The 27,756-nt window shown below is 44.4% G+C and overlaps 1 protein-coding gene and 1 pseudogene across 2 annotated transcripts; both read right to left on the bottom strand.

The window, feature by feature from the left end:
* Nucleotides 1-1,379: 1,379 nt before the first annotated feature.
* On the bottom strand, nt 1,380-3,294 carry LOC112903267. Of its 2 annotated transcripts, XM_025972502.1 has the most exons (3): nt 3,197-3,294; nt 1,936-3,056; nt 1,380-1,756 (listed from the first exon to the last, which is right to left on the bottom strand). In XM_025972502.1, exons 2-3 carry the CDS (start codon nt 3,013-3,015, stop codon nt 1,424-1,426), a joined length of 1,413 nt encoding a protein of 470 aa, XP_025828287.1. In that variant the 5' UTR covers nt 3,016-3,056; nt 3,197-3,294; the 3' UTR covers nt 1,380-1,423. The 2 variants fall into 2 exon arrangements, with proteins under 2 accessions (XP_025828287.1, XP_025828286.1); XM_025972501.1 differs by having other exon boundaries at nt 1,380-3,056.
* Nucleotides 3,295-23,013: 19,719 nt separating this feature from the next.
* LOC112872411 lies at nt 23,014-24,594 on the bottom strand (annotated as a pseudogene).
* Between the last annotated feature and the right edge of the window lie 3,162 nt (nt 24,595-27,756).

The following is a 27,756-nucleotide window of genomic DNA, read 5'->3' as shown; positions in this document are numbered from 1 at the left end:
GCGTACGTTGATGCCATATCCACGAACGGACAATAAATTTTAAAGATTATGTTCACGACACGTAACCACAAACTTAGGATCCAGTTGTTTTTAAATTCCATTAAACGCAAATTTGTTCAGAAAATTATGAAACTTGTCGTGATGTCATGATATCATATGGCGAGGCTGTGGTAAAATTTTGATATGGTTTCGTGAAAGTTTTAACGTACGATGCTTAGAATGCGAAACATATGGAAAGAAGTTTCATTATCACATGTGAAGGACATATAGATTTGTAAGCATCGTACGTTACAACTTTCACGAAACCATATCAAAATTTTACCACAGCCTCCCCATATGATATCATGACATCTCGACAAGTTTCATAATTTTCTGACCAAATTTGCATTTTATGGAATTTAAAAACAACTGGATCCTAAATTTGTGGTTACGTGTCGTGAACATAATCTTTAAAATTTATTGTCCGTTCGTGGATATGGCATCAACGTACGCTCAATAATATGAATATAATTTTTGGATTCACTTTTTTCAATTCCTCGATCGACTCGCAGTTCAAATTTGAATTATCTCAAGAAATTCAATCAAATGAAATAAATTGACTAAATACACCAAACAATTAGAGTAATAGGCTAAAATTATATATATAGTTCAACTTAACGTATAATTATAATACAAAAAGTTTGGTGCCAATTAAATGGAAAAAAACAAAACTTGTTTGCCGAGTGTCGTCAAGGACACTCGGCAAAGACCTCTCTTTGCCGAGTGTCTATTGCCGGCTCTCGGCAAACTGGGTCTTTGCCAAGTGCCCTGTGGAGTACACTCGGCAAAGATAACGGGCTCTCGGCATAGCCTATCTTTGCCGAGTGTTCTTTTTTGCCGAGTGTTTTGCTCTCGGCACATACACTTTTGCCGAGTGTTTTCCTTTGCCGAGGGCTACACTCGGCAAAATGTGTCTTTGCCGAGTGCCCGATGTTTTGCTCTCGGCAAACGATTTGGCCCTCGGCAAAGATCGCGTCTCCGGTAGTGAGACATTAAGATTGATTACATGGGCTTGAGCATACGTATCAATCTGCAGAAAATCAACATATTGCTGCTCGTACCGTCTAGCTCTCACTCACAAATCAGCACAAGGTGCACACAGCAACCACCAACCACTAATTTAAACTGGTGGTGCAATCACAAGATCTCACAGACACATAGCTCCATTTGAGTCGGTGAACGTGGGGGTCAGGGCTCAACTAATATACTGCCGACACTAATTTAGTGGCTAATAAGAATTGTCAATCTTGGTACATATATATGGTAGAATTTGCATGCAGTTTGCAAATCCCATGGTGGCCAACAGAGAATTGACAACAACAATGTGACAAGACGCTATCTCAAGAATCAAAATATTAATATGGAGCCAGAATTTTACTGAAAATTAACATACATGACATCTTATATAGCTACCGAGGAAATTAACAATTAGAGGCTCTTTTTGATAGACAGGAGAGTCGCTATGATCCCACCAACAGCACCAATGCCGGTGACAACCGTGGCGATGGTTTTCTTGTGGTTGTGAATTAACGTCAGCAACTTGGTCTTCATCCGGCTCCTGTCCCTGTAACTCTCGATCTGTAGCATGATATGGTAGTAGTATGGCCCAAAGCGCAGACCCTGGAAGCTCGTGAAGAAGCGGAGCGCCTCCTTGTTGGTGAGCCCTCCCCCTCCTTGCAGGATACCCCTCGCACGTAGCTCGTGGACGTCCTCCTCCCTGTATACCAGCATGGCCAGGAGCAGAATGTAGGAGCAGACGGCAGAGTAACTTGCCTTGACTTCTGAAAAACTTTTGACCGTGCATAGCTCGAGAGCCACCATGTTGACGAGGTAGCTTGCACAGTCACGGTCCAGGGACAGCGGCGGCAGGGAGAGCTCGGCGAAGAGGGTCCCTACCTTATTGATGAGCCGCATGTCAACGAGCTCCGTCGTCTTGTTTGCTGTGAGCGTGATGCCGATCTCCGCAAGCTCCATGGCACTGACAGAAAACGCTATGTTCTTGGGCATCGACGCGGGGTAGTCAACGTCGCTTTTCCCTACAATGTAGTGCCGGAGGAGGCCAAGGAGATGCGGCGGTTTGTAGCCTTCATACCAGATAAAAGGCTTTTGTTGTAGAGGCTCATGACGGTCGTCCGGCAGCATACAGTGTCTCATTCTAGCAACAAACTTCTTGGATATCAATGACATGGGCACGGGCATGAAGCTCATGACGATTTCAACCACCTCCCATGGGAGTTGGTTCTCAAGCAGCATAATGTCATGAAAGATGTCAATGCGGTTAGGGCTCATGAAACTGCTCAAGCTCTCATCTATTACTTCAGTGCGGCCCCGCATAAGCATGTACTGCACCAAGAAGCAAGCATCAAAGAACATCATATGCCGGAAGTTGTCATAGCTGATACCTGCCATTACATCCTTGTCGTAGAGGCGGCGGGCAGCGTCCGCGATGGGGACAACCGCTTCATACAGCTCCTCCAGTAAGCGGCCCGATCTCTTGACGCAGTGGCAGGCAGCCGCGTGCTTCACCTTCTCCGCCTGCTTGAGGTGGTCAAGGCGATGGTGGTAGTAGGGTCCGATGGCCACAATCCTCGGACTGGTATAGCATTTGTCTACAGCTCCAAGGCATGCTGGGTATCTATGCATCTTTGCCATCGTCATGCCGATATCATCCTTAAATTCGCCCAGTACTTGCCTGACCACACTCCTAGCATGACTGTCGTTCGAGATCTTCGCTTCCCCATCAACATCACCAACCTGCTGAGACATATGCTTGGAGTTGGAGGCGGCATGATAGTAATTGTACTCAACCAGTTGCTGCCCTCCGCTAGATTCAGGCACATATGCTTGGAGGCCACAGGTACCAGGTATGTCGATGGACGCATACTCCACCGGGAGGCCGGCAGCTGGTTCTTCTACAGTCCAGTTCGACAGCTGAAACTGATGGCAATAAGGTCCCCATGCTGCAGCGGGTTCCATGATCCAAACCGTCAAGCTATCTGAATCCTCTCCAATAAGCACTGCACGAAAACAATTGAAAATGCGGAGTACGTCAAGAGAGCTAGAACGAAACAATCACAGAGACACACCACATCGTATACTATACTTATGGTTAGTGACAGGCCGGCCAAAAGAGAGGAGAAAGGGCGACTGTACTTACAGTTACAGCTGGGCAGAAGAGAACGAAGCACATCCTTTCTTAGCTTGTGGCCACGTACTCCCTTGTATAGCTAGAGAGCTCCAGATTCTTGCGGCAGAATGCCATCCAACGTATGTAGCCCCAACTGATTTATAACAACGTTGTGTACAGTTTGGTATTGATTCATGCATGCACGTACCGTTTTCTGATAATATCTTGCTCTCACTCAGGAGTCAGGACAAGATGTACAGCTATCCCCAACCATAAAGTACAAAAAAGAACAAGTAAAGGATTAGGGAACGATGGTTCCGGTCACCTCCCCTGGTGTAGCCACCAATGGAATCCTAGGGGCTTTACCAAAGGAGGGGGCACGTGTTGATGATCGGGGGGAGTGGAAAAAGCAAATGGGGGGGAGGGGGGTAGCATGTGACGACAGATCTAGAAATCGGGTCTGGGTTCCATCTTCCCCTTGCCGAATCCCAAACCCCACGTTAAAGAATCTTTAAAAATTCATTGGGCATTTGTGGAAGGAGAGGAAAGACTCGTATGAACCAACCTTTGCCCATGCTCTTCGCTTTGATCCCACCCTTGTGGTTCGAGTGATGCAGGGAAGAGGAGATCGGGGCGGGTTTGTAGGCGGCCGTGGTGGTTTCAAGGATGGCCGCCAGAACAGTGGTGGTGGCAGATTTCGTGGCCGTGCTTTCGAGCGGGGGAACAATGTTTGGCAGCGTATTGATCTGAGGAAGTCGAGTGAGGCAGATAGGAAGAGTACATTTGAAGAAGCTGATCCTGTGCAAAGGAGGGGTAGATCCAGATCGAGAAAAGAGGAGGAATGCCGTCACAAGCAAGAGAACACATCCAGATGGGCACATAGAGAGGAAATGCGTGAGCGCCGTACTGAAGGTGATGTTTCATCTGATCTGAAGAAGGATGGTGTGCCTCCACATGGCCACGGTGATAGGGCACAAGAGAGGGGCATGTTCAGAAGCATGCGGCTGCCAATACCGGGAAGAGAAGAACACGGTAACTGACATGCAAGCAGACATCATTAAACTTCTTGTGTAGGAGCTAGGCATAATCAATTAGCGACGATGGTCCTGCTCCTAAACAACTGTACAGATCTAGAACCAGCCATATGCAGCATTATCCCATGTCAAAGAATTAATAAAATATTTGCAAGCAAGTACAGATATAGATCTGAGTTAATAACGTATGTTATAGACCATAGATCCACGACCACCAACCGGTCATGCCCATGACCATTTTTCTGTTCATTCTAATTAATTGGCCACGTCGATGTGCATGTGTGTTAGGCATACTAACCCCACATTCACACAAATACGAGATGGATCATATGCCATGTGGTGTTGTTCTCTGAATCTGTATATTAGATGCAATGTTATGTTATTAGTTGTGGTATTAATATTACCACGTAGGAGTAATGCCATTGGCCAATCTCTCAATGTAATTAGCCGCCATTAGATCTACCGGGGTAAATTATGCAAGAATAAGGATGGTTAAGGCACGACGTTTGTTTGTGAGGATTGAATGAAAAACTACATCCTATAGGAAGGCCGTTTTAGATATTCCACGCCTCATATTATTGGTGGCATGTGGAAATAGAATAGTTAGACACGCTATAATGTAATGTATTTGTAACTCCTTTGTAATAATACAGCACCGGAAAGTCTGGGAAATGCCTAGTACAACAATTACAGTATAGCTCAAGTACAACCATGCTTTTATAATCTTTAATCTAACTAATTATCATGCATATAAGAGCATGTGAGCTGTACCTTGTCGCTCTGCGATGAGTCATGACTCCCAACTCAAGCAACGCAAGGAGAATTTAAAAGTATTAGTATTTAACTATTTACAAAAATTGCCTACAAAAATTTAACAAGTGTACTTATACAAGACTTGATGAATTTTTAAGGACTTTTTTAATGAAGGACAAACCGGCCCCTACATCCACATGGTGGATATATAAATTTTTTAGGATAAGGAGACTAGAAGCACAACTTGAGGTTAAGGTCACGGCTGAACTCATTGTATGGTTATTGATCGTCACTACTAGAAAAGAGCTGATCAACACAGGTTGGTAAAGTCTTTAGACACCGGTTTTCCAACCGGTACTACAAACCCGAGACAAAAAGTCACTCTTTAGTACCAGGTGAAGGTTCCACCTGGTACTAAAGCAATTTTTGTCAAAAAATATATTAAACCTAGGAAGAGGCCGGGATTTTTCCACGCGAAATACTCGCGCATGCGGTGGTTGGGATTCAAACATGTGACATCTTGCCTCGCGCGTACCTCCCTTACCATCTCACATACATAGTAGTTGTGGTTGAGAGGGAGATACTTTCCTTTTGAAGTAACCCGTGGAGGATCCTTTAGTACCGGGTGGTAATACCAACCGGTACTAAAAGATCACTTTTAGTACCGGATGGTGTTACTACCCGGAACTAATGTGGCTGAATGACACCATCGGTACTAAAAGTGACCTTCTAGTACCGGGTGGTGTTACCAGCCGGTACTAAAGTCGTCCATAGGCTTCGGTCCACCTTAAAAAATATTGGTATTAACTAGACCCCTACTAATACTAGCATTAGTATCGGGTCTTCTTCATGCCGGTACTTTTGAGGTGGATCTTCTGCGTGTTTTCTAGAAGTGTGTTATGTGGTCTTTCCCACCATGTGTGTTGTTTATATAGGTAATATCCCTTAAATTTTATGGTTATGTTATCATTCTGATGATGGTTATGTTATCATTCTGATGATGAATATGTGCATATAACTATTGACCGAGGAATTTATACAGGATGCGCAGGAATCCGAGAGTAGGATAATTATGAACCAGAGAAGAAAAAAAATATACAGGAGGAAGAAGCAAAGCAAAGGGTATGGAAAAAAAAGGAAACTATAAAAGAAAAGCAAAATGCATGGCATATTGGGTCATGGACATGGTAGGCTGCACGGGCTGCTTATTTCATCTTGTGTAGGCTACAGGAAAGAAATGAATTGCTATTGAACAGTGTACTGAATGCCCTACGTATTAAGCAATAGTAGCCGAATCCTTAATTTCTTCCACAATCCTATGTACGTATTTATATTTGCTCTTGTTGTTATACCTTTTTCCTTACTTCTTTAATAGATGTATACATATTTGATAAAAAAAATAACACATGTAGATACTGCATCTGCTTATACTGTATTGAAATCTCAGAACACCAGCCTGCCCGAGAGGTTGCTCCAAACTAGTCCCAACTAGTCTATGCCATCATTTTAATAATATACTTTGATCTTGATACATGCACACGTACCCACATGGTTTGGTGGTACCATCCAAGCTCTGATCACTATCAGATGTAGAGGTACCACCAACCACGTTACGTATCAACTCGTTATAACTTGCACAAGTTGTTGTTTAATTGGGTGGTGTGGGGGTGGGGTGTTGGGGATCGCCACCTCAAAATGGCGTCAGCCGAAGGTTATGCTTGGTTTCGCAAGCTCGGGAGGCTCAAGGAGGTAACCTCCGACCGGTCAGGATCGAGCCTCCCACGTGTTGTTATTTTATCCTTTATGTGCGCAGATAAAAGGTTCGGAGGTGGTGAGGACCGGAAAGGACCGTCGTCTAAGGATGGCGTAACCTCCGAGGAGATCACGACTTGGCAAATTCATTAGAACTCTGAGAAGGCGTGATGAAGCAATCGTAGGTTACCTCCAGGATCATGACTCATATACTCCAAGCTGGTAGCATCTTTCGAATCATGTAACCGAGGTGGAGTATAAATATCCTTCCCTTTTACCTTTTACCGTAACCGGGATGATTTTTTAAGGTTTTTGAGTGATAGTAAAGTTCCCCTCTTCGCCACCGCATTGTCTGTTTTCCTATCTGCTTGGAATTGTCTTGTTCGATCTCAATATGGACATGGTGGTGGGTCGTTGTTAGCACATAGAGGTAACCAATCTCGTATATATATACATGTAGCTTGCAAACGGCAAGTCCCGTTGCCAACTGACAAATACACAACACTATCGCCGCCAGAACAAAACTAGAGAATCAGAATGTTATATTAAGATGGATCCAACATCATATTTTGTTGCCAATGGCATTCAGGTGCAGGGAACAATTTTAATTACCTAGGGAAGATCCCAGCAATACCTGCAACTGCACCAATGGCGGACATGATTGTTTTCATGTTCCTGTAAACGAACGCGTGCAGCTTGGTTGTAACGCCCCAGTTCCAAATATGGCTCAGTTCTACTCGCACGTTGAGTAAAACACGAACTCACATTAACTCCGCTTACGCTTTCGTCCTCGCTTCGTGTAAAAGAGTTAACCCGGAGGTTGAATTGCATTTGGCACTTAGGTTTATATGTTGTTGAGGCTCACCCTCAACTAGCAAGGTGGGACAACTCCCCACACATGCCATGCCACTCACACTTGGACCACTAGTGGGCTCAAATTCATCCTTGTTGGGCCGGAATGTCACATACACCCCCTAAAGCACCCGACATCCTCATCAGCACCATACTCGCACACACTGGGGCAATCGACCAGGAACTTCCCCTCTTAGCACACATCATCCATGCGTCTAGTACCGGCACACATGCCATCTCGTGTGACCACACACGGGTCCACACGAGCCATGCGCCATATGTCCGCGTCCCTAGCACGCACACGCCCGTGTAACCGCGAGGGTCGGGTCTGATACCAGTTGTAACACCACAGTTCCAAATATGGCTCAGTTCTACTCGCACGTTGAGTAAAACACGCACTCGCACCAACCCCGCTTACGCTTTCGTCCTCGCTTCGCTTAAAAGGGTTAACCCGGGGTTGAAATGCACTTGGCACTTCGGTTTATATGTTGGTGAGACTCACCCTCAACTAGCAAGGTGGGACAACTCCCCATACATGCTATGCCACTCACACTTGGACCACCAGTGGGTTTAAATTCATTCTTGTTGGGCCGGGATGTCACATTGGTCCTCATCCTCCGCTTCAACTTGTAGTTCTCGATCTCTCCCCTGGTTGGTTGTACTGTCTAGTATTTCTCATTCACTAAAATGTTACAGCGACAACCAATCGCTCCCTTCATCAAAGGAAAATATGTTTTCAACTGGGCAAATATTTTTGCTCTGAATCAAAGTGCCTTCATCAAGGGAAGAAGCATCCACTAAATTGGGGTAACCCATTGGTGAAGTTATCTAGACAATTTACTTATTGGGTGGAACACACGAGTTGGGGAACGATGGTTCCGGTCACCTCCCCCTAGTGTAGCCACCAATGGAATCCTAGGGGCTTTACCAAAGGAGGGGGCACGTGTTGATGATCTGAGGGGAGTGGAAAAAGCAAATGGGGGGAGGGGGGGTAGCGTGTGATGATAGATCTGGAAACCGGGTTTGGGTTCCATCTTCCCCTTGCCGAGTCCCAAACCCCACGTCAAAGAATCTTTCAAAATTCATTGGGCATTTGTGGAAGGAGGGGAAAGACTCGTATGAACCAACCTTTGCCCACGCTCTTCGTTCTGATCCCGCCCCTGTGGTCCGAGTGATGCAGGGAAGAGGAGATTGGGGCAGGTTTCAGGGATGGCCGCTAGAACAGTGGTGGTGGCAGATTTCGTGGTCGTGCTTTCGAGCGGGGCAACAATGTTTGGCAGCGTATTGATCTGAGGAAGTCGAGTGAGGCAGATAGGAAGAGTACATCTGAAGAAGCTGATCCTGTGCAAATGAGGGGTAGATCCAGATCGAGAAAAGAGAAGGAGGAATCCCATCACAAGCAAGAGGACACATCCAGATGAGCGCACAGAGAGGAAATGCATGAGCGCCGTGCTGAAGGTGATGTTTCATCTGATCTGAAGAAGGATGGTGTGCCTCCACATGGCCATGGTGATAGGGCACAAGAGAGGGAGAATATGCAGGAAGTACATCAGAAACCCTTTCCCATGCATGCTAGCTGTGAATTCTGTGGCCTTAGAAATTATTTGTCGAAGGATTGCAAGCATAGGCCTTATTGTGAGTTATGTGGTTTAGATACACATTCTACCTTCAGTTGCAACGGGAGTGCAAAATGGAATGTTGGTCCTAAGCTGTGTGCAGTTCAAGTGGAAGGGCAAATTTTTTTCCAAATCTGCAAAGGAAAAGGCTAGCACAACAGTAATCAATGTAGTCAGTGGTACAGCTACAGCAAAACAGATTGAAAGAGAGTTTATGGATCTTGTTGGCAGTGATGTCTGGATGTTGACAGCTAGACAGGTGGCAGAAAATACCTTCACTATGAGATTCCCAAATGCTAGGATGGTCAGGGATTGGGGACACTTTTGACCCTTGGGCATGAGACTTGCGAAAGCTTGCATAACAATTGATGCCTGGACCCCTGCCATTGGTGCTAAAGGCAAACTGCAACAAGCTTGGTTCAGGATAAAAGGTATTCCCATGGACCAAAGATCAATCAAAACCATTGCTATGGTGGATGGTTTGGTGGGAAAGATGACTGAGTTAGATGAGAAATCTAGATACAAACCTGAGTACGCGAGAGCTAGGATTGCTTGCAGAGATGTTACAAGAGTACCCAGGATGGCTGAAGGTACCCTTCGTATATATGTTTTTGATTTTCATTTTGAGAGAGAAGTGTTGGATGAAGAGGAACCTGCGGAATTTCAATCTGAAGTCAAAGTGAAGAAAAATGATGAACCCCCACAACCAAAAAAACCAAGAACTGATTTGGGTGATAAGGGAGATGATGATGCACATGGTGAGAGAGAAGAGAAAGAGGGGCGTACACATGTCAACAAAAACAGTACAACTAGCTGTCAATACAAATCAGGGGCCTCTAAGATGCAATCTACTCCTGGAAAACTAGGACACGATGGAGTCAAGGATGACAAAATGATGGTTGACGCACAAACTTTCTATAAATCTCCGGAACTCAATTCTCAGAAGAGGTTGCAGTTCACTAATACCAATATAGCTAAAGAGGATAAGATTAGTGGGGAGGAAACTTGGAGATCTGAGGACAGTGATGATAGCCTGGATTTCAGTGAGAAAGTGAGAAGGATACAAGAGGGTCTAGGAGATGCTAGCCAATCTTCAAGTAAAAAGATAAGTGGTGGAGAAGAGCAAAACTATGTAATGATGAAGATGGATTCTAAACCAAATATTCCAAACATGGATGGGATACTTGAGAAAAGGAAATGTGACACCAAAAGCTCTGGGATGATCCCAGCATGCCATCATCTAATTCTCATGTTGTGATCTCTAATGAAGACATGATAACTACTTAGGAGAGTGTGGGTTTCTTATACCAAGACTCAGTTATGGCTGATCCAACTGGGGGCGAGGAGGAAAACGCTGATGAGTCTGTAGAGGTGGTGGCTACTCAGGAAGGGGAAAAAAGTCTGGTTACACTGAAGGGGGATAGAAGGAGGAGTGAAAGACTGAAGAAAGATATCCAGTTGACTATGGAGGAGAAGAACAACATCCAGGCCAAGAAGAAGAATTTGGAAGGTAACAGTTATATAACTGCAAATCATGTTTCTTCTATTACTAATGAACATGTTGTTGATCTCTCTGTTAACATGGGGGTTAAAGTTTGTGAAAATATTTTTTCCTCTTCTAATCTTATTAAAGACTTAGAACTGGATAGAATTCAATTGGGTTATAAAAATGAAAAGTCTGACACTCACTCTAATCTAAGAAAAAGAAGAAGGAAAATAGGAAAAAGGTGAAAATCACACCCATCAAGATGGGGAATGTAATGACACAGGAAAATCTTGGTTTGTAAGAAACCATGATTGCTGAATGTGATGACAACCTTATTCGAAATTTTGATCCAGCGGGGGGGGGGGGGGGGGGGTTCCTGGTTGGGATTAAGGTTGAATTCCTGGATGTGGGGGGTTTCAAAGAGGGAGAGTTCATGCTGCAGCTGAATTTATGGGATATGGAACTAAAAAGGAAATGGAACCTTTTGGTGGATTATGGTGCTGCACAGGATGAGAATAAGAATGCCTTCGTCAGTGAACTATCAAGTTTTTGCACAGCTGCCACAGAACCTCTGCTGATTGGTGGTGATTTCAACATTATCAGGTCATCCTCTGAAAAAAAATAAAGGGAAGGTGTACACATACATACTGCTCTGTTCAATTCATTCATTTCCATGAACGTAGAGAGCTAGAGATGTGTGGAGGGAAGTAGACCTATTCCAGTAGTCAACCCAACCCTACTTTGGTGCAGCTTGATAGAATTTTAGTCACAAGAGACTGGGAGAATATCTTCCCTCTCGCAACTGTTTCTAAATTGCCCGGAGAAGTATCTGACCACAATCCCCTTATCCTTTCAGTGGGAATAGATAGACCTAGGAAGAAAATAGAGTTCAAGTTTGAGTTGAGTTGGCTGAAACATCAAGAGTTTATTCCAAAAGTGAAGGAAATTTTGGAGAAACCTTGCAGAGCGGTTTCAGCCCTTGATAGAATCCAGCAAAAACTCAAAATGTTTAAGCAGCACTTCAAAGGTAGGGGATTCAATTTGCAGGGAGAATGGAGGAAAAAAGGAAGGAAATCCAGGAAGAACTACTTCAGATTGAGTAGGAGGAGGAGATGAATGGGCTAAATGTCAATTTGATGGAGAAAAAAAATGAGACTGATTAGCTAGAATCTGAAGTCCTTGGATGAAGAGGAGTTATATCGGTACAAAAGAGTACACGAAACATGGCTTTTGGAGTGGGGACAATAATACTGAATTTTTTTCATAGGATGGCCAATGGTAGAAAAAGGAAATTTACAATCTTCTCCCTTAAAAATGGAGATACAACAATCATGGGGGATGCAGAATTACTAGCACATGCCACGGACTACTACAAGGACTTATTTGGCCCGGCTCCTGGCAATCTCTTCAATTTAGACCCTGACTATGGAAGCCACATGAAAACATAACAGATTTGGATAATGAAGCTCTGTGTAAACTCTTCTTTGAGGCTGAAATAAAAGAGGCTCTCTTCCAAATGAAACCAAACAAGGCAGCAGGTCCTGATAGCATACCAATCAAGTTCTACTAGATTTGTTGGGAGGTGGTGAAGCATGATATTATTCAGATGTTTGCAGACTTCTATTCTGGAAAATTGAATGTCGATAGGCTGAATTATTGTGTGATCACCTTACTGCCTAAAGTAGCCGAAGCTGAAAGAATTCATCAATATAGGCCAATCTGTCTGCTGATTTGCCTAGACAAACTGATAACTAAAGTATTAACCATCAGATTGTAACCATTCATGTTGAAAATCATACATGAAGCACGAACTGCTTTTATGAAAGGGAGAAACATAATGGTAGGGGTCATGGCTCTGAATGAGATCCTCCATGAAACAAAAAGAAGGAAGGAGATTGGGGTGATCTTGAAACTGGACTTTGAAAAGGCATATGACAAGGTGAATGGGGAGTTCTTGTTTTCTTGCCTGAAACTCGGAGGCTTTAATGATCAGTGGTGTGCATGGATCAGGAAAGTGGTGACTGGAGGAACAGTCAGTGTTGAAACTTAATAATCAGATTGGGAACTACTTCTAGAGTGCTAAAGGGGTGAACTAGGGTGACTCCCTTCCCCATACTCTTCAATTTTGTAGCTGATTGCCTTACTAGGATGGTGCACAAGGCTCAAGAGAACAATCTGGTAATAGGTTTGGCTGAGAATCTAATTCCAAAAGGGGTGTAAATTCTACAATATGCCGATGACACAATTCTATGCTTAAAACATGACTTTGAGAAAGCTGTGATAGACATTAAGGATCGGCTAATGCGTCAATTAGACTAAGAGATCTCTTTTGCAATGGATTAATCGGGTAAAGCAGAGGGTAAAAGAGAGAGAGAGAGAGAGGGAGCGTGGCATACCGTCGTGCCCTAGTCCAGGAGCTGACGCAGAGGTGGCCGCCATGGTGGTGCAGTGCGGGGCTCGGGGTGGATCGGCCGTAGACGTACGTGCTTGCCGTGGACGAGGTCGAGGTCGAGCGCGCGGTTCGGGTTGACGCAGGGGTGCCGCGGGCGATGACCGGAGGTGTCGGTGCAGGGGCGTCGACGGTGATGCCGGAGGCGCTTCCCGGCGCTTACCGCGCTTGACTTAGATCGGTTAGGTCAACTGTGGGTGGGGCGGCGGCGGCGCGTCGAACCTCGTGATGCGAGCCGCTGGCCCCCACCCCCTTTTATATTGCGCGGCGCGACGGGGGCCCACCAGCTAGATCGTGCTGGTACGCCCCCGATCAGGGCGCGTGAGAGGGAAGGCCCTCTTGGATCCGTTGGGATTCCGAGGGGGTTTAGGAGATCAAACCAACAGTCTCCCCCTTGATCTCACTCTGTGTTTTTCTTTCCTTTACTTTTCTCGCTTCTTCATGGATTTGTACATAGAGCATGCTTTATCGTCACGGTCAATCGCCGATAGATTCAACAGCTACAATATACTCCTCTATTCAGAAAACGATTCTTTAACCTTTTGGGCCCTTGTAGTCCGAAGATCACAGGCTATCCCTTAGCCCCATGCCAGCTACGTGTTCCTTGAATACGTTGGGTGGTAAGCCTTTCGTTAGCGGATCCGCAAGCATTTTCACTGTGCTTATATGTTCAAGATTTATGATCTGATCTCGGACTTTATCTTTCACAACATAATACTTTATGTCTATGTGTTTGGCAGCACCACTTGTCTTGTTGTTGTGAGCGTACATTACTGCGGGCTCGTTATCGCAGTACAACTGTAATGGTTTAGATATATTATCAACCATTCTCAGGCCGGGTACGAACTTCTTTAGCCAGTTCACCTGTCCTGTAGCCTCATAACACGCAACAAACTCGGCATACATTGTGGACGATGTAGTGACGGTTTGTTTGCAACTTTTCCAGGATATTGCTCCCCCGGCTAGGGTGAACACATATCCTGACGTGGATTTTCTGTCATCTCCTGCGTAATCGGAATCTGAGTATCCTACGATACGCAGAGATTCTGTTCTCCTGTACGTTAACATGAGGCCTTTTGTTCCTTGCAAATAGCGCAGAACTTTCTTTACCAATTTCCAGTGTTCTGGTCCTGGATTACTTTGGAATCTGCCAAGCAACCCGGTAACATAAGCTATGTCAGGGCGTGTGCACACTTGTGCATACTGTAAGCTTCCCACAGCGGAAGCATATGGTACCATTTTCATTTGCTCAATCTCATATTGAGTCTTGGGGCATTGAAATTCCCCATATCTATCGCCCTTAACTATAGGTGCAGGTGAGGCACTGCATTTGTGCATATTAAATTTCTTCAGGACCTTTTCTATATATGTCTTTTGAGACAGTCCTAATACCCCTTTTAATCTGTCTCGATGAATCTCGATTCCTAGAACAAATCTTGCTTCACCGAGGTCTTTCATCTCGAAATGCGAGGATAAAAACTTTTTCGTCTCTAGTAGCAGATTGACATCGCTACTTGCCAGTAGAATATCATCCACGTACAAGATTAGAAAGATGTACTTTCCATTCTTGAACTTTGCGTAAACGCAATTATCCTCGACATTTTCTTTAAACCCGAATTCTTTTATTGTCTTATCAAACTTCAAGTACCACTGTCTTGAAGCTTGCTTTAGCCCATAAATCGATTTTCTTAGACGGCATCCCAATTTTTCTTTGCCTTCTACGACAAAACCTTTCGGCTGTGCCATGTAGACGGTTTCATCTAAGTCCCCGTTAAGGAATGCTGTCTTCACATCCATCTGATGTAATTCTAGATCGTAATGAGCTACAAGAGCCATTATGATTCTGAAAGAATCTTTACAAGAGACCGGGTAAAACGTCTCGTTGTAATCAATTCCTTCTCTTTGTGTGTATCCTTTAGCCACGAGTCGTGCTTTAAACTTATCTATGTTCCCTTGGGAGTCATATTTGGTTTTGTAGACCCATTTGCAGCCTACTGTTTTGGCTCCTTTAGGAATCTGCTCTAGGTCCCACACTTTGTTGGTACTCATCGATTTTATTTCGTCTTCCATAGCGTCAAGCCATTTCGACGAATGTTCACTTCTCATGGCTTCTTCAAATGAAGTGGGATCATCCTCCATTTGAATTTCTTCTCTATTATAGACTTCATAGTCATTAGAAATAGCGCGCTTTCTTATTCTTTGAGGTCTTCCGTGAGCATGAGCCTGCGGTGCCTCATCTATTTGGGGCTGCTGGTGCTCCTCTTCTTGTGCGGCAACTGGCTCGTCAGGAGCCTGATGAATGGGTTCTTCTTCCTCATTCATCGTTACCACAGAAGGAGTCATTACAGGTATCGGCATCGCAGTGACTTGCACTGGCGGTGCAGATACAACGGGCAGCGAGAAAAAGGATTCCTGAGTCACGGGATTGGGTGTATACACCCTCTTCTCCTCAAGATCAATTTTCCTTGCTGTGCCGCTCCCCCGGATCATTTGATCCTCAAGAAAAACTGCATGCCTCGTTTCTACAAATTTCATCGATCTGTCTGGGCAGTAGAAACGAAACCCCTTTGACCTTTCTGGGTAGCCAATAAAATGGCAAGATACCGTTCTTGAATCTAGTTTTGCAATGGTCGGGTTAAATACTTTTGCCTCAGCAGGACTCCCCCACACCCGCAGGTGATTTAGTGAGGGTACTCTTCCTGTCCACATTTCATACGGCGTTTTCGGCACCGATTTACTCGGAACTCTGTTGAGTATGTGAATGGCGGTTTTTAGTGCCTCCATCCATAAACTCACTGGCAACGTAGAGTAACTGATCATGCTTCGCACCATATCCATTAGGGTGCGATTGCGTCTTTCAGCCACTCCGTTCTGCTGAGGCTCGCCCGGCATCGAGTACTGGGCTACTATGCCTTGTTCCATCAGGAACTTCGCAAAAGGTCCTGGAACTTGGCCATATTGGGTATGTCGACCGTAGTATTCCCCTCCACGATCGGATCTTACGACTTTAATCTTTAAATCGTGTTGATTTTCTACTTCGGCTTTGAATATTTTAAACTTATCCAAAGCCTCCGATCTTTCTTTAATTGGATAAATGTATCCATAACGGGAATAATCGTCTGTGAATGTTATGAACGAGTCATAACCATCCACACTCTTTACATTGAACGGACCACAGATATCTGTGTGAATTATTTCTAATACACCTGTGCTCCTCTTAGCATTTTTCTTTATTTTCTTTACGAATTTGCCTTTTATGCATTCAATGCATTGCTCTAAGTCAGAGAACTCTAATGGAGGAAGAATTTCGTTTTTAATTAATCTTTCTATTCTCCCCCTCGAAATATGGCCTAAACGACAATGCCATAATTTCGACGACGTATCGTGAGTTCTCTTACGTTTTCTATTTGCGAGTGTAGACGAGGATACATTCGCACTGTTATCGCATACGGAATTAACACTTTCGCGTAACGATATCAAATAAAGATCATTCTTTCTGAATGCAGTGGAAATTACTGTATCATTACATTCGATCAAGCATTTCCCATCTCCAAATAGACAAGAATAACCATCTGTATCTAGGCGAGACACACTAATTAAGTTTCTGTGTAGAGAAGGAACAAATAAAACATCTCTAAGTACAATAATGAAGCCAGTGTCGAGTTCCAAATGAACGTCTCCTACTGCTTCAACGTCTGCCTGATCTCCATTCGCCACTCTAACTAGCTTTTCGCTTCTTTGAGTGGTTCTCGTCGAACGGAATCCCTGTAAAGAATTTGCAACATGAACAGTTGCTCCTGAATCAATCCACCAAGTAGATTTTGAATATTCTATATACAAGGATTCATTTACAAATGAAATAACGTTCTCACCTCTTTTCTCCATGATCATCTTTAAATATTTGGAACAGTCTTTCTTGTAGTGACCCCTCTCTTTGCAGTAGAGACATTGATCTTTATCTACGAGAGCCTGTCCCTGCTGCGGTCTGTGTTGTTGAGAGCTTTTACCTTTTGAGGAGGACGAAAAATTACCCTTGAAGTTGGTATTTTTCTTCTTGTTTACATAGTTTAAAGATCCGCCAGTGGTGGATCTTATCCTTTCCTCCTCCTGAACACACATCGCAATAGTCTTCTCTATGTCCCAAGTTTGTGGTTGGGTGTTGTAATTGACAACAAAAGTGTCAAACTCTTTTGGTAACGAAGCAAAAACCAGATGGACAATGTGATCCTCCTTGAAGGCAAGGTCCAATGACTTTAGCTTGTTATTCAGGTTGACCATGCGATGAATGTGTTCTCTAATGCCACCGCCAGTGTATCTCTCTGAAACCAGTTGTTTGATCAACTGGGTTGCATAAGTCTTTGAAGAACCAGTGTATTGGTTCTTTAATTTTTCGAGATATTCTATGACGGTGGCACAGTCTGGGATTGAGCCCATAATTGCAGGCTCAATCGTATTCTTTACCACTGCCAAACATTTCTTGTTGGCAGGGAGCCATTTTGCATACAGCCTCTCATATTCTGCTTTTGCTTTCTTGTAAGCAAGCTCTGTTTGCTTCCAAGAAGCATCTGTGTCTGTGTCCTCCCTTTCAGGAAGCACAGGCTCTGTAGGAGTCGGTGTAGCTAGGACCCAATCTAATTCACCCATGATGAAATAGAGTTCCAGCTTTCTGTACCATTCATTGTAATTATCTCCCTTTAATATTGGAATATCGTTGATGGAAAACATCATTGATACTCCTCCTGAAAAATATCCATGAGTGGTGAAAACATTAAATTAAGTTCAAATAAAATTTATTGCATATGTAAAATACGACGTTGGTCATAAATTAAAATATGCAATAACCTTGTGTATTAAAACTAAAACACCGTTGGGCAGAATTAGAATTAATACAGAAAAATTATCTATTAAAATTAAGGCATAATCTCTTTTTGTATTAAAACTAGAATACCGTTGGGCATAAATAGAGATAATACATGAAAAATATCTATGAAAAGTAATTCAGTAAAAAATTGCAATATTATCACTTGTTAACGTTGGTCAAAAGATAATAATATTACAATTCAGAAAAATATCTATTTGCCTCGAAGAATTTAAATTATTCCGTTGGTTCAAATTTAAATTTCAAGGCAATTAAACAAAAGCATATAAAATATTAAATCTTTGCAGCGGAAAACTGTAATTCTATCAAAATGTGTCTGAGATATCTTTTATAAACAGTGCATCAAGGTTCATTCAAGTTTGAATTTGAAATATATCAAATTCAATCAAACTCTATTGGAAAAAAGCTCTGGAAAAAGATGAAAAACCGATGCACAGTTTAAATCACAAAAGCAGCCCAGCTGGCCTTTTTTTTCTTTGCGCAGCAGCCCAGCCGTGCGGACTTCTTTTCCTCACACACGGCCTGCTAAGGCCCGGCCCAGCCCCCTCGCGCACCCCCCGCGCACTCCTCCGCGTGCGCGCGCAGCTCGGGGCCGAGCCAACCTGGGCCCGGGCCGCCATTTCTCTCTCCCGCGTGGGCCAAAAACGGCCCAACCGAGCGCTGATCGATTCCGACCGCACGATCCAGATCGACGGCTGCGCGCGGTTCTCGGCCGATCAAAACCCCCTCGCCGCTCGCTCCCCCAAACCCTAGCTTCATTCTGTTCTTTCCCCGACGCCTGCTTCTCCTCCACTCGAGCGCGCGAGTGAGCGGCCGTCGGTGACGGCGGCGACCGGCGGGCGGCGGCTGCGGCGGCAGCCGCGGTGGCGGCGCCACCGTGAGGCGCCTCGCCGGCGCGCGCGTCCACCGAAAGGTGGACGGGCCGCCGTCGAGGTGTCTCTCTGTGGTGCCCTAGCCCGGCGGCGAGGCTCGGGTCGGGCTCGGTTCCGGCGTGTCGTTGCCGGATCTGGCCGAGAGCCGCTCGGAAACGAGCTCACCGGCGGTCCGAGGTAAGGTACCTCCTCCCCCGGTCGGCATCTATTTTCTGTTTTCTTTTCTAGGGTTTGGATCTAGGGTTAGGTTTTCGGGTTGTGCTCTGGGGATCTTTTAAGGGGTGCTTTTCTTCTTGATCTTCTAAGTTCTAACCAACGCAGCTAGCTTAAGGCGACTGATACCATTGATAGACATTAAGGATCGGCTAATGCGTCAATTAGACTAAGAGATCTCTTTTGCAATGGATTAATCGGGTAAAGCAGAGGGTAAAAGAGAGAGAGAGAGAGAGAGGGAGCGTGGCATACCGTCGTGCCCTAGTCCAGGAGCTGACGCAGAGGTGGCCGCCATGGTGGTGCAGTGCGGGGCTCGGGGTGGATCGGCCGTAGACGTACGTGCTTGCCGTGGACGAGGTCGAGGTCGAGCGCGCGGTTCGGGTTGACGCAGGGGTGCCGCGGGCGATGACCGGAGGTGTCGGTGCAGGGGCGTCGACGGTGATGCCGGAGGCGCTTCCCGCCGCTTACCGCGCTTGACTTAGATCGGTTAGGTCAACTGTGGGTGGGGCGGCGGCGGCGCGTCGAACCTCGTGATGCGAGCCGCTGGCCCCCACCCCCTTTTATATTGCGCGGCGCGACGGGGGGCCCACCAGCTAGATCGTGCTGGTACGCCCCCGATCAGGGCGCGTGAGAGGGAAGGCCCTCTCGGATCCGTTGGGATTCCGAGGGGGTTTAGGAGATCAAACCAACAAGCTGTACACATGAAGTTGCTGCTGTATTTATATGAACTCATGTCTGGCTTGAAAATTAATTTTGCAAAAAGTGAAGTGGTGATCATCAATGGTGACACCCCTACTATGCAGAGATATGCAGAGATTTTTAATTGTCGAGTGGGGCTTTTCCCTATTAAATATTTGGGGGTTCCTGTCAGCCCCAGCAGACTTCATGTAGCTGACCGTAAGCCCCTGGAGGAAAAAATCAGCAAGAGACTAGATGCTTGGAAGGGGAGGTCTTTGTCTATTGCAGGAAAAGTGGCTCTGATCAACTCAAGCCTGGTGAATTCTCCTATTACCACATGTCCATATACCCTCTCCACAAGACTGCCATAAAAAACACCGACAAAGTAAGGACTTTCTTTTGGCAAGGGGGTAGTACTAAGAGGAAGTACCATCTTGTCAGATGGTCTAAGATCTGTAAGGCAAAGAAGAAGGGAGGCTTGGGGGTGAAAGATTTAAGGAAAATGAATGTGAGTCTCTTATGGAAGTGGTGGTGGAAGCTTGAGCATGAAACGGGGATCTGGCAGCGGTTAGTTGCTGCAAAATATGTACATGGAAAACCCATTGGCACTATAAAACATAGGCTAGATGACTCCCCAATTTGGTCTGATCTCCTGAAAATCAGGGGCTTCTACATGGCGGGGAGGAAAGTGGAAGTTAAAAATAGGAAACAAACTTTGTTCTCGCATGATGTATGGTTGTATGACATGCCGGTAAAAGAAAAATTCAGTGAGTTGTACAACCTGTGTGAGCAAAATGAAATTACAGTTGCAGAGGTTCTATCGACATCCATGCAACTCTCATTCAGAAGATGGCTCACACCTGACTTAAGAGAGCGATGGGGGTGCTGAGATCAGACTCCCAGAATTTTGCTACAACTGACATGAATGATGTGATAGGTTGGAACTGGGAAAAGAATAACAAGTTGACAACGGATGACAACGGGCCTGCACATCAAAAGATTTGGAAAGGGAAAATCCCTGCCAAAATCAAGATATTTATGTGGCTTTTGGAAAGTAACGCTATTTTAACCAAAGATAATATGATCAAAAGAAAGTGGTTGGGGGGACCCAAAGTGTTCCTTCTGCAATTGGCAGGAATCCATTGATCATCTTTTCTTTGGATGTCCAGTTGCTCGTTCTATTTGGGGGATTGTCGCGCTGTGTTTCAGAGCAAATACTATTCCTAGGAATCTGGATCAATTCTGGATCTGGGTTAAGAAATATCTACCACACGGGGAGAAAGCTCATTTGCTTGCAGGGGCTGCAATCTGTTGGGCCATCTGGAAGACTAGAAACAAAGCATGGTTTGATAATAAGCTGATTAAATACCCTGCTGAGATTATATGCTTTGCTTGTTCCTTGATGACCTACTAGGCAGGTTTATACCCCGAAGAGATGCAGAACTCTATTCGCCAGGGGGCACTAGTGATGATCAAGGTGGCTCGGACAATCGCCGCTTCTCAATTGAACACTGAAGTTCGTCGTATTGGGGATGTGCCGGCAGATGATGGGGGCGCGTGATGACAGTGCGGGCTCCCCCGCGGCCCTTACACCCCCGTGAAGCGATGCTCATGACCGAGTCCTGCCGACGTTTAGTCCTATCGTTTTGTTGCAGTGTTATCCAATTTGTCTTCTGGTCTTGTTGCTGGCCCTAGTTCAGGCTTTACTTGGGTTCTACCGCCTAGGCGTTGCTTAGGGTGTGTGTGCTGCCTCTGCTTCTTACTCTATTTCATCTCTTTCCGTTCTTAAGACTGCTGAACATTGTATTTCCGTTACTTCGGTTAATGGAAATGGGGTCCTCCTCGCGTCAAAAAAAAAGGTGGAACTTCTGTTTTTCAAATAATGAAATCTTTGGGCTGATTAGATTATATCTCTTTGAAATTTTCAGTCTGTTAGACATTACTTGTAAGTTGTAACACCTTAATTAAATGATGTCGTCCTGGTATCCGTTATTAAATGCTGCCCACAAACTATATATTGTGAATCAGAACTAGAACGGAGCCTGGGTAAAAATGGTGCATAATGAACCTATACGCTTGACTGTCACTCGTTATCTATCTATCGTTTGTGTTTGCATTCTGTCGTTGCTCCATTTCATGAGTTTCTGTTACAGTATGTCTAGATGGGGGCCAGCTAGCATGCCTATGGAGTCTTGTTCTCATTTTTATATTCTTACCCCTACTTTGAAGTGTAATTATAATTTTTTCCTCATTTTTTTAACTTTTTGATTTTGCTCTCTACTATTTAGAAGCCAATGCAATTTTATCCCTAGTCAATAATCAAAACAGGGGTAATGCAAAGACCAAGAGCAAAATTGCATTAACTTGTGAAAACTAAAGAGCATAATCACAAAGTTAAAAATATGGGGGCGAAATCGCAATTGCACTTTCAAGAAGGGGCACGAACACCAACCAACCCCCCTCCCCCTCTCTTATTATCTTAATGATTTGATAGTTTGACTCCCTTTCGATGCACTTGAACTGAAAACTAATACTAGTATTATATTTAGCTTTCAAAAACTGAATCATACGCCACACCTTTCTAGGTTTCTGACATTTGTATAATTTGGCCTTGGTGCATCCACGTGACTGGTGCTACAGTGTACTTCCTCCGCTCCGAATTATAAATTATTTTTGCTTTTCTAAATATATAGCTTTTACTATTTATCTAGATATATATATATATCTAGAGGCATACCAAAAGATATGTATACAGAAAAGCTAAACCAACCTATAGCTCTTACTCACGAATCACGACAAGATTTACATGCACCACACCAATCATATTATAAATCGTATGAAATTAGTTGTTGTTTATTAGAGTGCGTGGAAACGGCTTGAGAAAGAAGAAAAATGCATTGGCCGGCAACACTGCAGCAGTCTGTACCAATAAATTAGCCAAGTGGCACCGATTAACCAATCCCGTATGCCATTCTATCCTTTGCCACTAGCCTGGAGGCGCAATCACCCACTATCACTGATAAAAAGTGCCAATTGATGAGCCACACTTAAAGTGTAAGAGGATCAGGGTGCAACTAATATACCACCCATACTAATATTGTGTCAAAGAATTTTCAATCTTGCTGGTATACAACTGGCATGCAGTTTGAAGATTCCATGGTCAGGAACAGACAAGTAGACAATACTGTCAAGACATACATACTAAGTTCAAGAATCTGTAAGATTGGAGCCAACATTTTACTGCAAAATGGCATTCAGATGCATCATGGGTATATATATCGAGGGGCGGCCTTGGGAGACTTGAGTTTTACTAAGATACCGACAAGTGTACCAAAGATACTGACAACTGCAACAATGGTGGATAAGACCGTGCGGATGGTTTTCTTCTTCTTGTGAAAAAACGCGTGCACATTTGTCTGCATCCGCCTGTTGGCCCTGTAACTATCAATCTCAACCATGGTGCGGGCACAGCAGGATCCATGGGGCAGGTTCTGAAGGCTCGTGAAGAAGTTGAGTGCCTCCTTGTTGGTGAGCCCTGCTCCTCATTGCAGGATACCCTTTCTTCGCAACTCGTGCACGTCCTCCTCCCTATGCACCAGCATGGAGAGGAGGAGAAGGTACGAGCAGACGGCAGAGTCTTCATCTTTAGCATGTAGAAATACTGGAGTCATGCATAGCTCTCAAGAGCCGCCATGTTTACAAGCCGGGTTGCACGTGCATGTTTCAGAGATAGTGGTGCCAATGAGAGCTCGGCGAAGAAGATCCCTTTCTTGTTGAGCCCCATGTTAGTGAGCTCTGTTGTTTCGTTTGCTGTGAGCGTGATGCCGATTTCGGCCAGCTCGATGGCACTAACAGAAAGTGATACCAACTCGATCTTATCTACAGCGGGTGGTGCAGTGATGATTCTACTTCCTACAATGTAGTACCCAAGGAGGCCAAGGAGATGTGTTGGTTTGTAACTGTCATCCAAAATGAGAGACAAGTTTTTGAAAACCCTGCGGTTTTTCAGGATGTCTCTCCAAGGAGCAACAAACTCCTCCAAGGGCAGCGGCCTGAACCTCGTGACGGTCTCGACTACCCGCCAGGGGAGCTGGTTCTCAAGCAGCGAAACGTCATGATGGATGCCTTTGTGGTTGGAGTAGAAAAAACCTGTTCAGTGACGGGTCCATCTCGTCGGAGCCATCCGTACACCAAACCATGTACTGCACCAAGAAGCAAGCATCAAAGAACATCATGTGTCGGAAGTCATCGTAGCCGATACCTGCCATCACATCCTTGTCATAGAGGCGGCGGGCATCGTCTGCAGTGGAGACAACCGCTTCATACATTTCTCGCACTTAGCAACCCGATTCTCTGATACAATGGTATGCAGCCACATGCTTCGCCTGCTCCATCTTCTTGAGATGTTCTCGGCCATGGTGGTAAGGGCCAATGGACACATTACTCGGCACGGTACACCAATCACCGAGAGCTCGGATGCTTGCAGGGTACCTATGGATCTTCACTTTCATCATCTCGATATCATCCTCAAACTCGTGCGCCACTTCCTTGAACACATTAATAGGATTGCTATAGATCTCCATTTCCATATTGTGCAAAGCAACCTCAAATGACTCTTGTGCCACTTTCTCAATCGGATCATGCTGTGTTGCTGATAATGCATAGTACTCAACCAGATGCTGGTGCCCTCCGCCTGATTCCTGGCTGTAGGAATCAAATATGTTGATGGATGCAGACTCCACGGGGAGGCCAGCAGGAGTCCAAAATTGAGCACCTGGTTCTTCACCAACAGTCCAGTTCACCAGATGAAACCCGCAAGGTGCGAATGCTGCAGCGGGTTCCATGCTCCAACCGTCAAGCTAGCTAGATCTGCTGAAACAAACACTATAAGGAAACAATTATTGGAAACGAAGAATCAAACAAGATAGCTAGAAACACATCACAGATAAACTACAAGTGACTCTCATATATATCTGAATTATTGTCATGCGAGGAAAAATAAATATCATATGATACACTAATGGTTTGGTTAGTGAGAGACCAAAGAGAAAGAGAAAGGCTATTTACAGCCGGGCAGAAGAAGCACAGCCTTCTTAGCTTGTGCACGGTTCTTTGTCTTATATAGAGAACTTTAAATTCCTGTGGCAGAATGTCATATTGCGTTGCCCAATTGATTTATGACAACGTTTATGATCTATAGCTAATAGATTATGCCTCCTGGAATTTATAGATGCATTGCAGGTACACCACCAGGCTCTTCTTTCACTGGAATGTTTCCAAACACTCTCCCTCCTTTTGGTGTTGGTGTTGTATTATTAGTGGACTGGTGATTGTTCCGTCATTTAATATTTTTAGCATTGAAAGAACCTCTACATCTATATAGTTGGTGCTACTTGTTAAAGAAGATAAGTAGCTCTGCGTGTAACGTATCTTTGTAACAAACTTCATGTAACAGCTTGTGCATGTATCGGCTTGGAGATTCTAGAGTCTGTTGTAGATATAGTTTAGAGTTGTTGTAATTTATAACTAGATCTCCTGATCGACTCCCAAGCTGTTACGATCTTGTAATCCTTGCGCCATTCAGAGCGTCTATATAACACGCAGGGCGTGCCTCCAACGAGGTAACACGTTTTACCCTACTGCCCTCTGATTTTGACACTACTAGCATGCTCTCACTCAGGACAAGATAAACAGCCAGAACCAACCATAATCTATGGATTGGGAGTCCTTTATCGACTTCAAAGAAAACACATTATGTAGAAAGAAACTTGAGAGCCTTTTATATAGCTGGTGGTTTCAACTGAGGATCCTTATCAACTTCAGAATATGTAAACAGCTTACGACAGTGTTCCACCATATTAATTAATAGTGATGACAGGCCAATCATGCAGTTTATCTGTTTTGTTTAGGTTATTATTGTCAAAAGTTTCTTCGTTTTGCCCCACCAATAATTTTGCTGCTCCCTCGGGCCAATCAGCAAGCGTCGTAGAACATCATCTGCAGGAAGTTATCGTCGCCCGGCCACCACTTCCCTGCTGTAGAGGCCCGGGCCATTAGCTATGGCACCCGTTGTACATAGCTCAAGTTTTAGGTTAGATAATCTAAAGGACCAGTCTCTTATTTTATACAATTTTGAGCAAAAAATATAAAAATGCTGAGTTGAACTGTAAAGAAAGCACTAAAGTTATGATCCGTTACCCACCCTAGTTGTACATCTCTTAAACCGAGAGGCCCCATTCCCTGACGCATTGGTAGACGGCCAAATGCTTCACCTGTGGCATTATCTGGCTCTGACCATGGTGGTAAGTGAACGAAATAGTGGAATGTGGTTGCCTATCTTAGCTCGCTAGTGTTATGTGTTGAATATGTATAAACCAAGTATAAGGAAAATAGCCTCATTAGACTATTGTTGTGATTTTGATTGAGTGATAATATAGTTATTGGACTAATATATTTGTGAGCGTATATTTATAGGATTTCTAAATCCTATGGATGAAGATCATACCATAGTAAGTACGCCCAAAACAAGTGATCCAAATCATATCAAGTGACAGTCATAGTAAAAATTTAGAGATAGAACAATTTTAGGATGTCCGAATGACAGTTGAGGTTATCCAAAGTACCAGATAATCAGATGGCATCAGAATTACAAGGAGCAGATCAATGCTAGAAGACTCAAGTAGTACTGAATGATCCGGTACTCTGTGTAGACTGTAGAGGCAACGGACTAACAAGTATTCATCCGATACTCTACGCAGTAGCGATAGAGCTTGGGAGATGGAATCACTTAAGTATGATCTGTTACTAAGGTTAGGAGCAGCGGAGTAAGCATCAGTTGATTACTCAGAGAGTATATTTGGTGACAGATGGTTTTGGTAGAAATCATTCAACACCTGATAAACCGACAGGCGTTGGATGAAAAATCGGACAGACCGTGGGAAGAGAAGAGCCAATGGCTATGTGGTTGAAAAGGGGTACCGGATGATCCTATACCCACCCAGGCAGAGTATCGGTTTATCCGGTACTTTTGCTAGCTGTTGGAGCAATGACTTTTTAAGTTGTTGGACTATATATACCCCTTTTATCACCCATTTGAGGTTGCTGGAGTCCAGAGGAAGCTCATATACATTAAAGAAGATATCAAGCTACCATGGTGCCAAGTGATCACATCCAATGCCTTTAGCACATGCTTAGTGAGTGTTAGTGCTAGGTTAGACCAAGAGAAAGTGAGGGAGCAAGGTATAACTGCCTTGTGTTTGCTTCTTGAGTGAACCACAACGGTAATCTTGATGTGCCAGTGCCTTGAAGTCTTAGTGGCTCACCAGCAAGTCATCGCCCCTCTAGCTTGGTGTGGAGCAGCGACGGCAATCATATACGGGGAACGAGGAGACCGCCTTGCCTTATTGGCGAGCTTCACATCCGGCTTGGCGCGAGCCTTAGTGGCAAGACCAAACTTGGTCGCCGGGAGAGATTCGGTGACCAGGAGGATATCCTTGGTGGAGCTCCAACGTGGAGTAGGAGTGATATTTGCCTACCGATACAATAGGATAAAATTATTGTGCCAAGTTTGCATCTCTCTAACCCACTGTTTTACGTTTCCGCATTTCATTCTTGCAAGTTGTATGATTTAGATTATGTTTTGTGCATTTTACTGGATACCATAGATTAAGTTTTTAAGTTGCCTAATTCGCCCTCCCCTCTTAGGCTACGAGCACCAATTCCAACCACCAAAAGCCATCAAGAACTTACATGAGATCCATTACATGTTGCAGAGGCTCGGCAACAACTTTTACTCAGCTAGATAACTGCTTCAAGAAGTAAGTAAAAGAAATGAAGAGTGAAAAAAAGAGCTAGAAATAGATCACAGAGTGATAATCTACTACTCCAGCAGCTAGCATATCATGGGAGAGAAACACAAGTAATTGCTAGTGCGTGACAACAAAGATAGTAGAGAAAGGAATACTTACATCTGGGCAGATCGAAGAAGCACGACCTTGTCGACATTC

The sequence above is a fragment of the Panicum hallii genome, chromosome 8 (assembly GCF_002211085.1).
Source record: "Panicum hallii strain FIL2 chromosome 8, PHallii_v3.1, whole genome shotgun sequence".
Lineage (NCBI taxonomy): Eukaryota > Viridiplantae > Streptophyta > Magnoliopsida > Poales > Poaceae > Panicum > Panicum hallii.
Note: the sequence above shows the minus strand (reverse complement) of the source record. Positions and strands in the feature narration are given on the sequence as shown.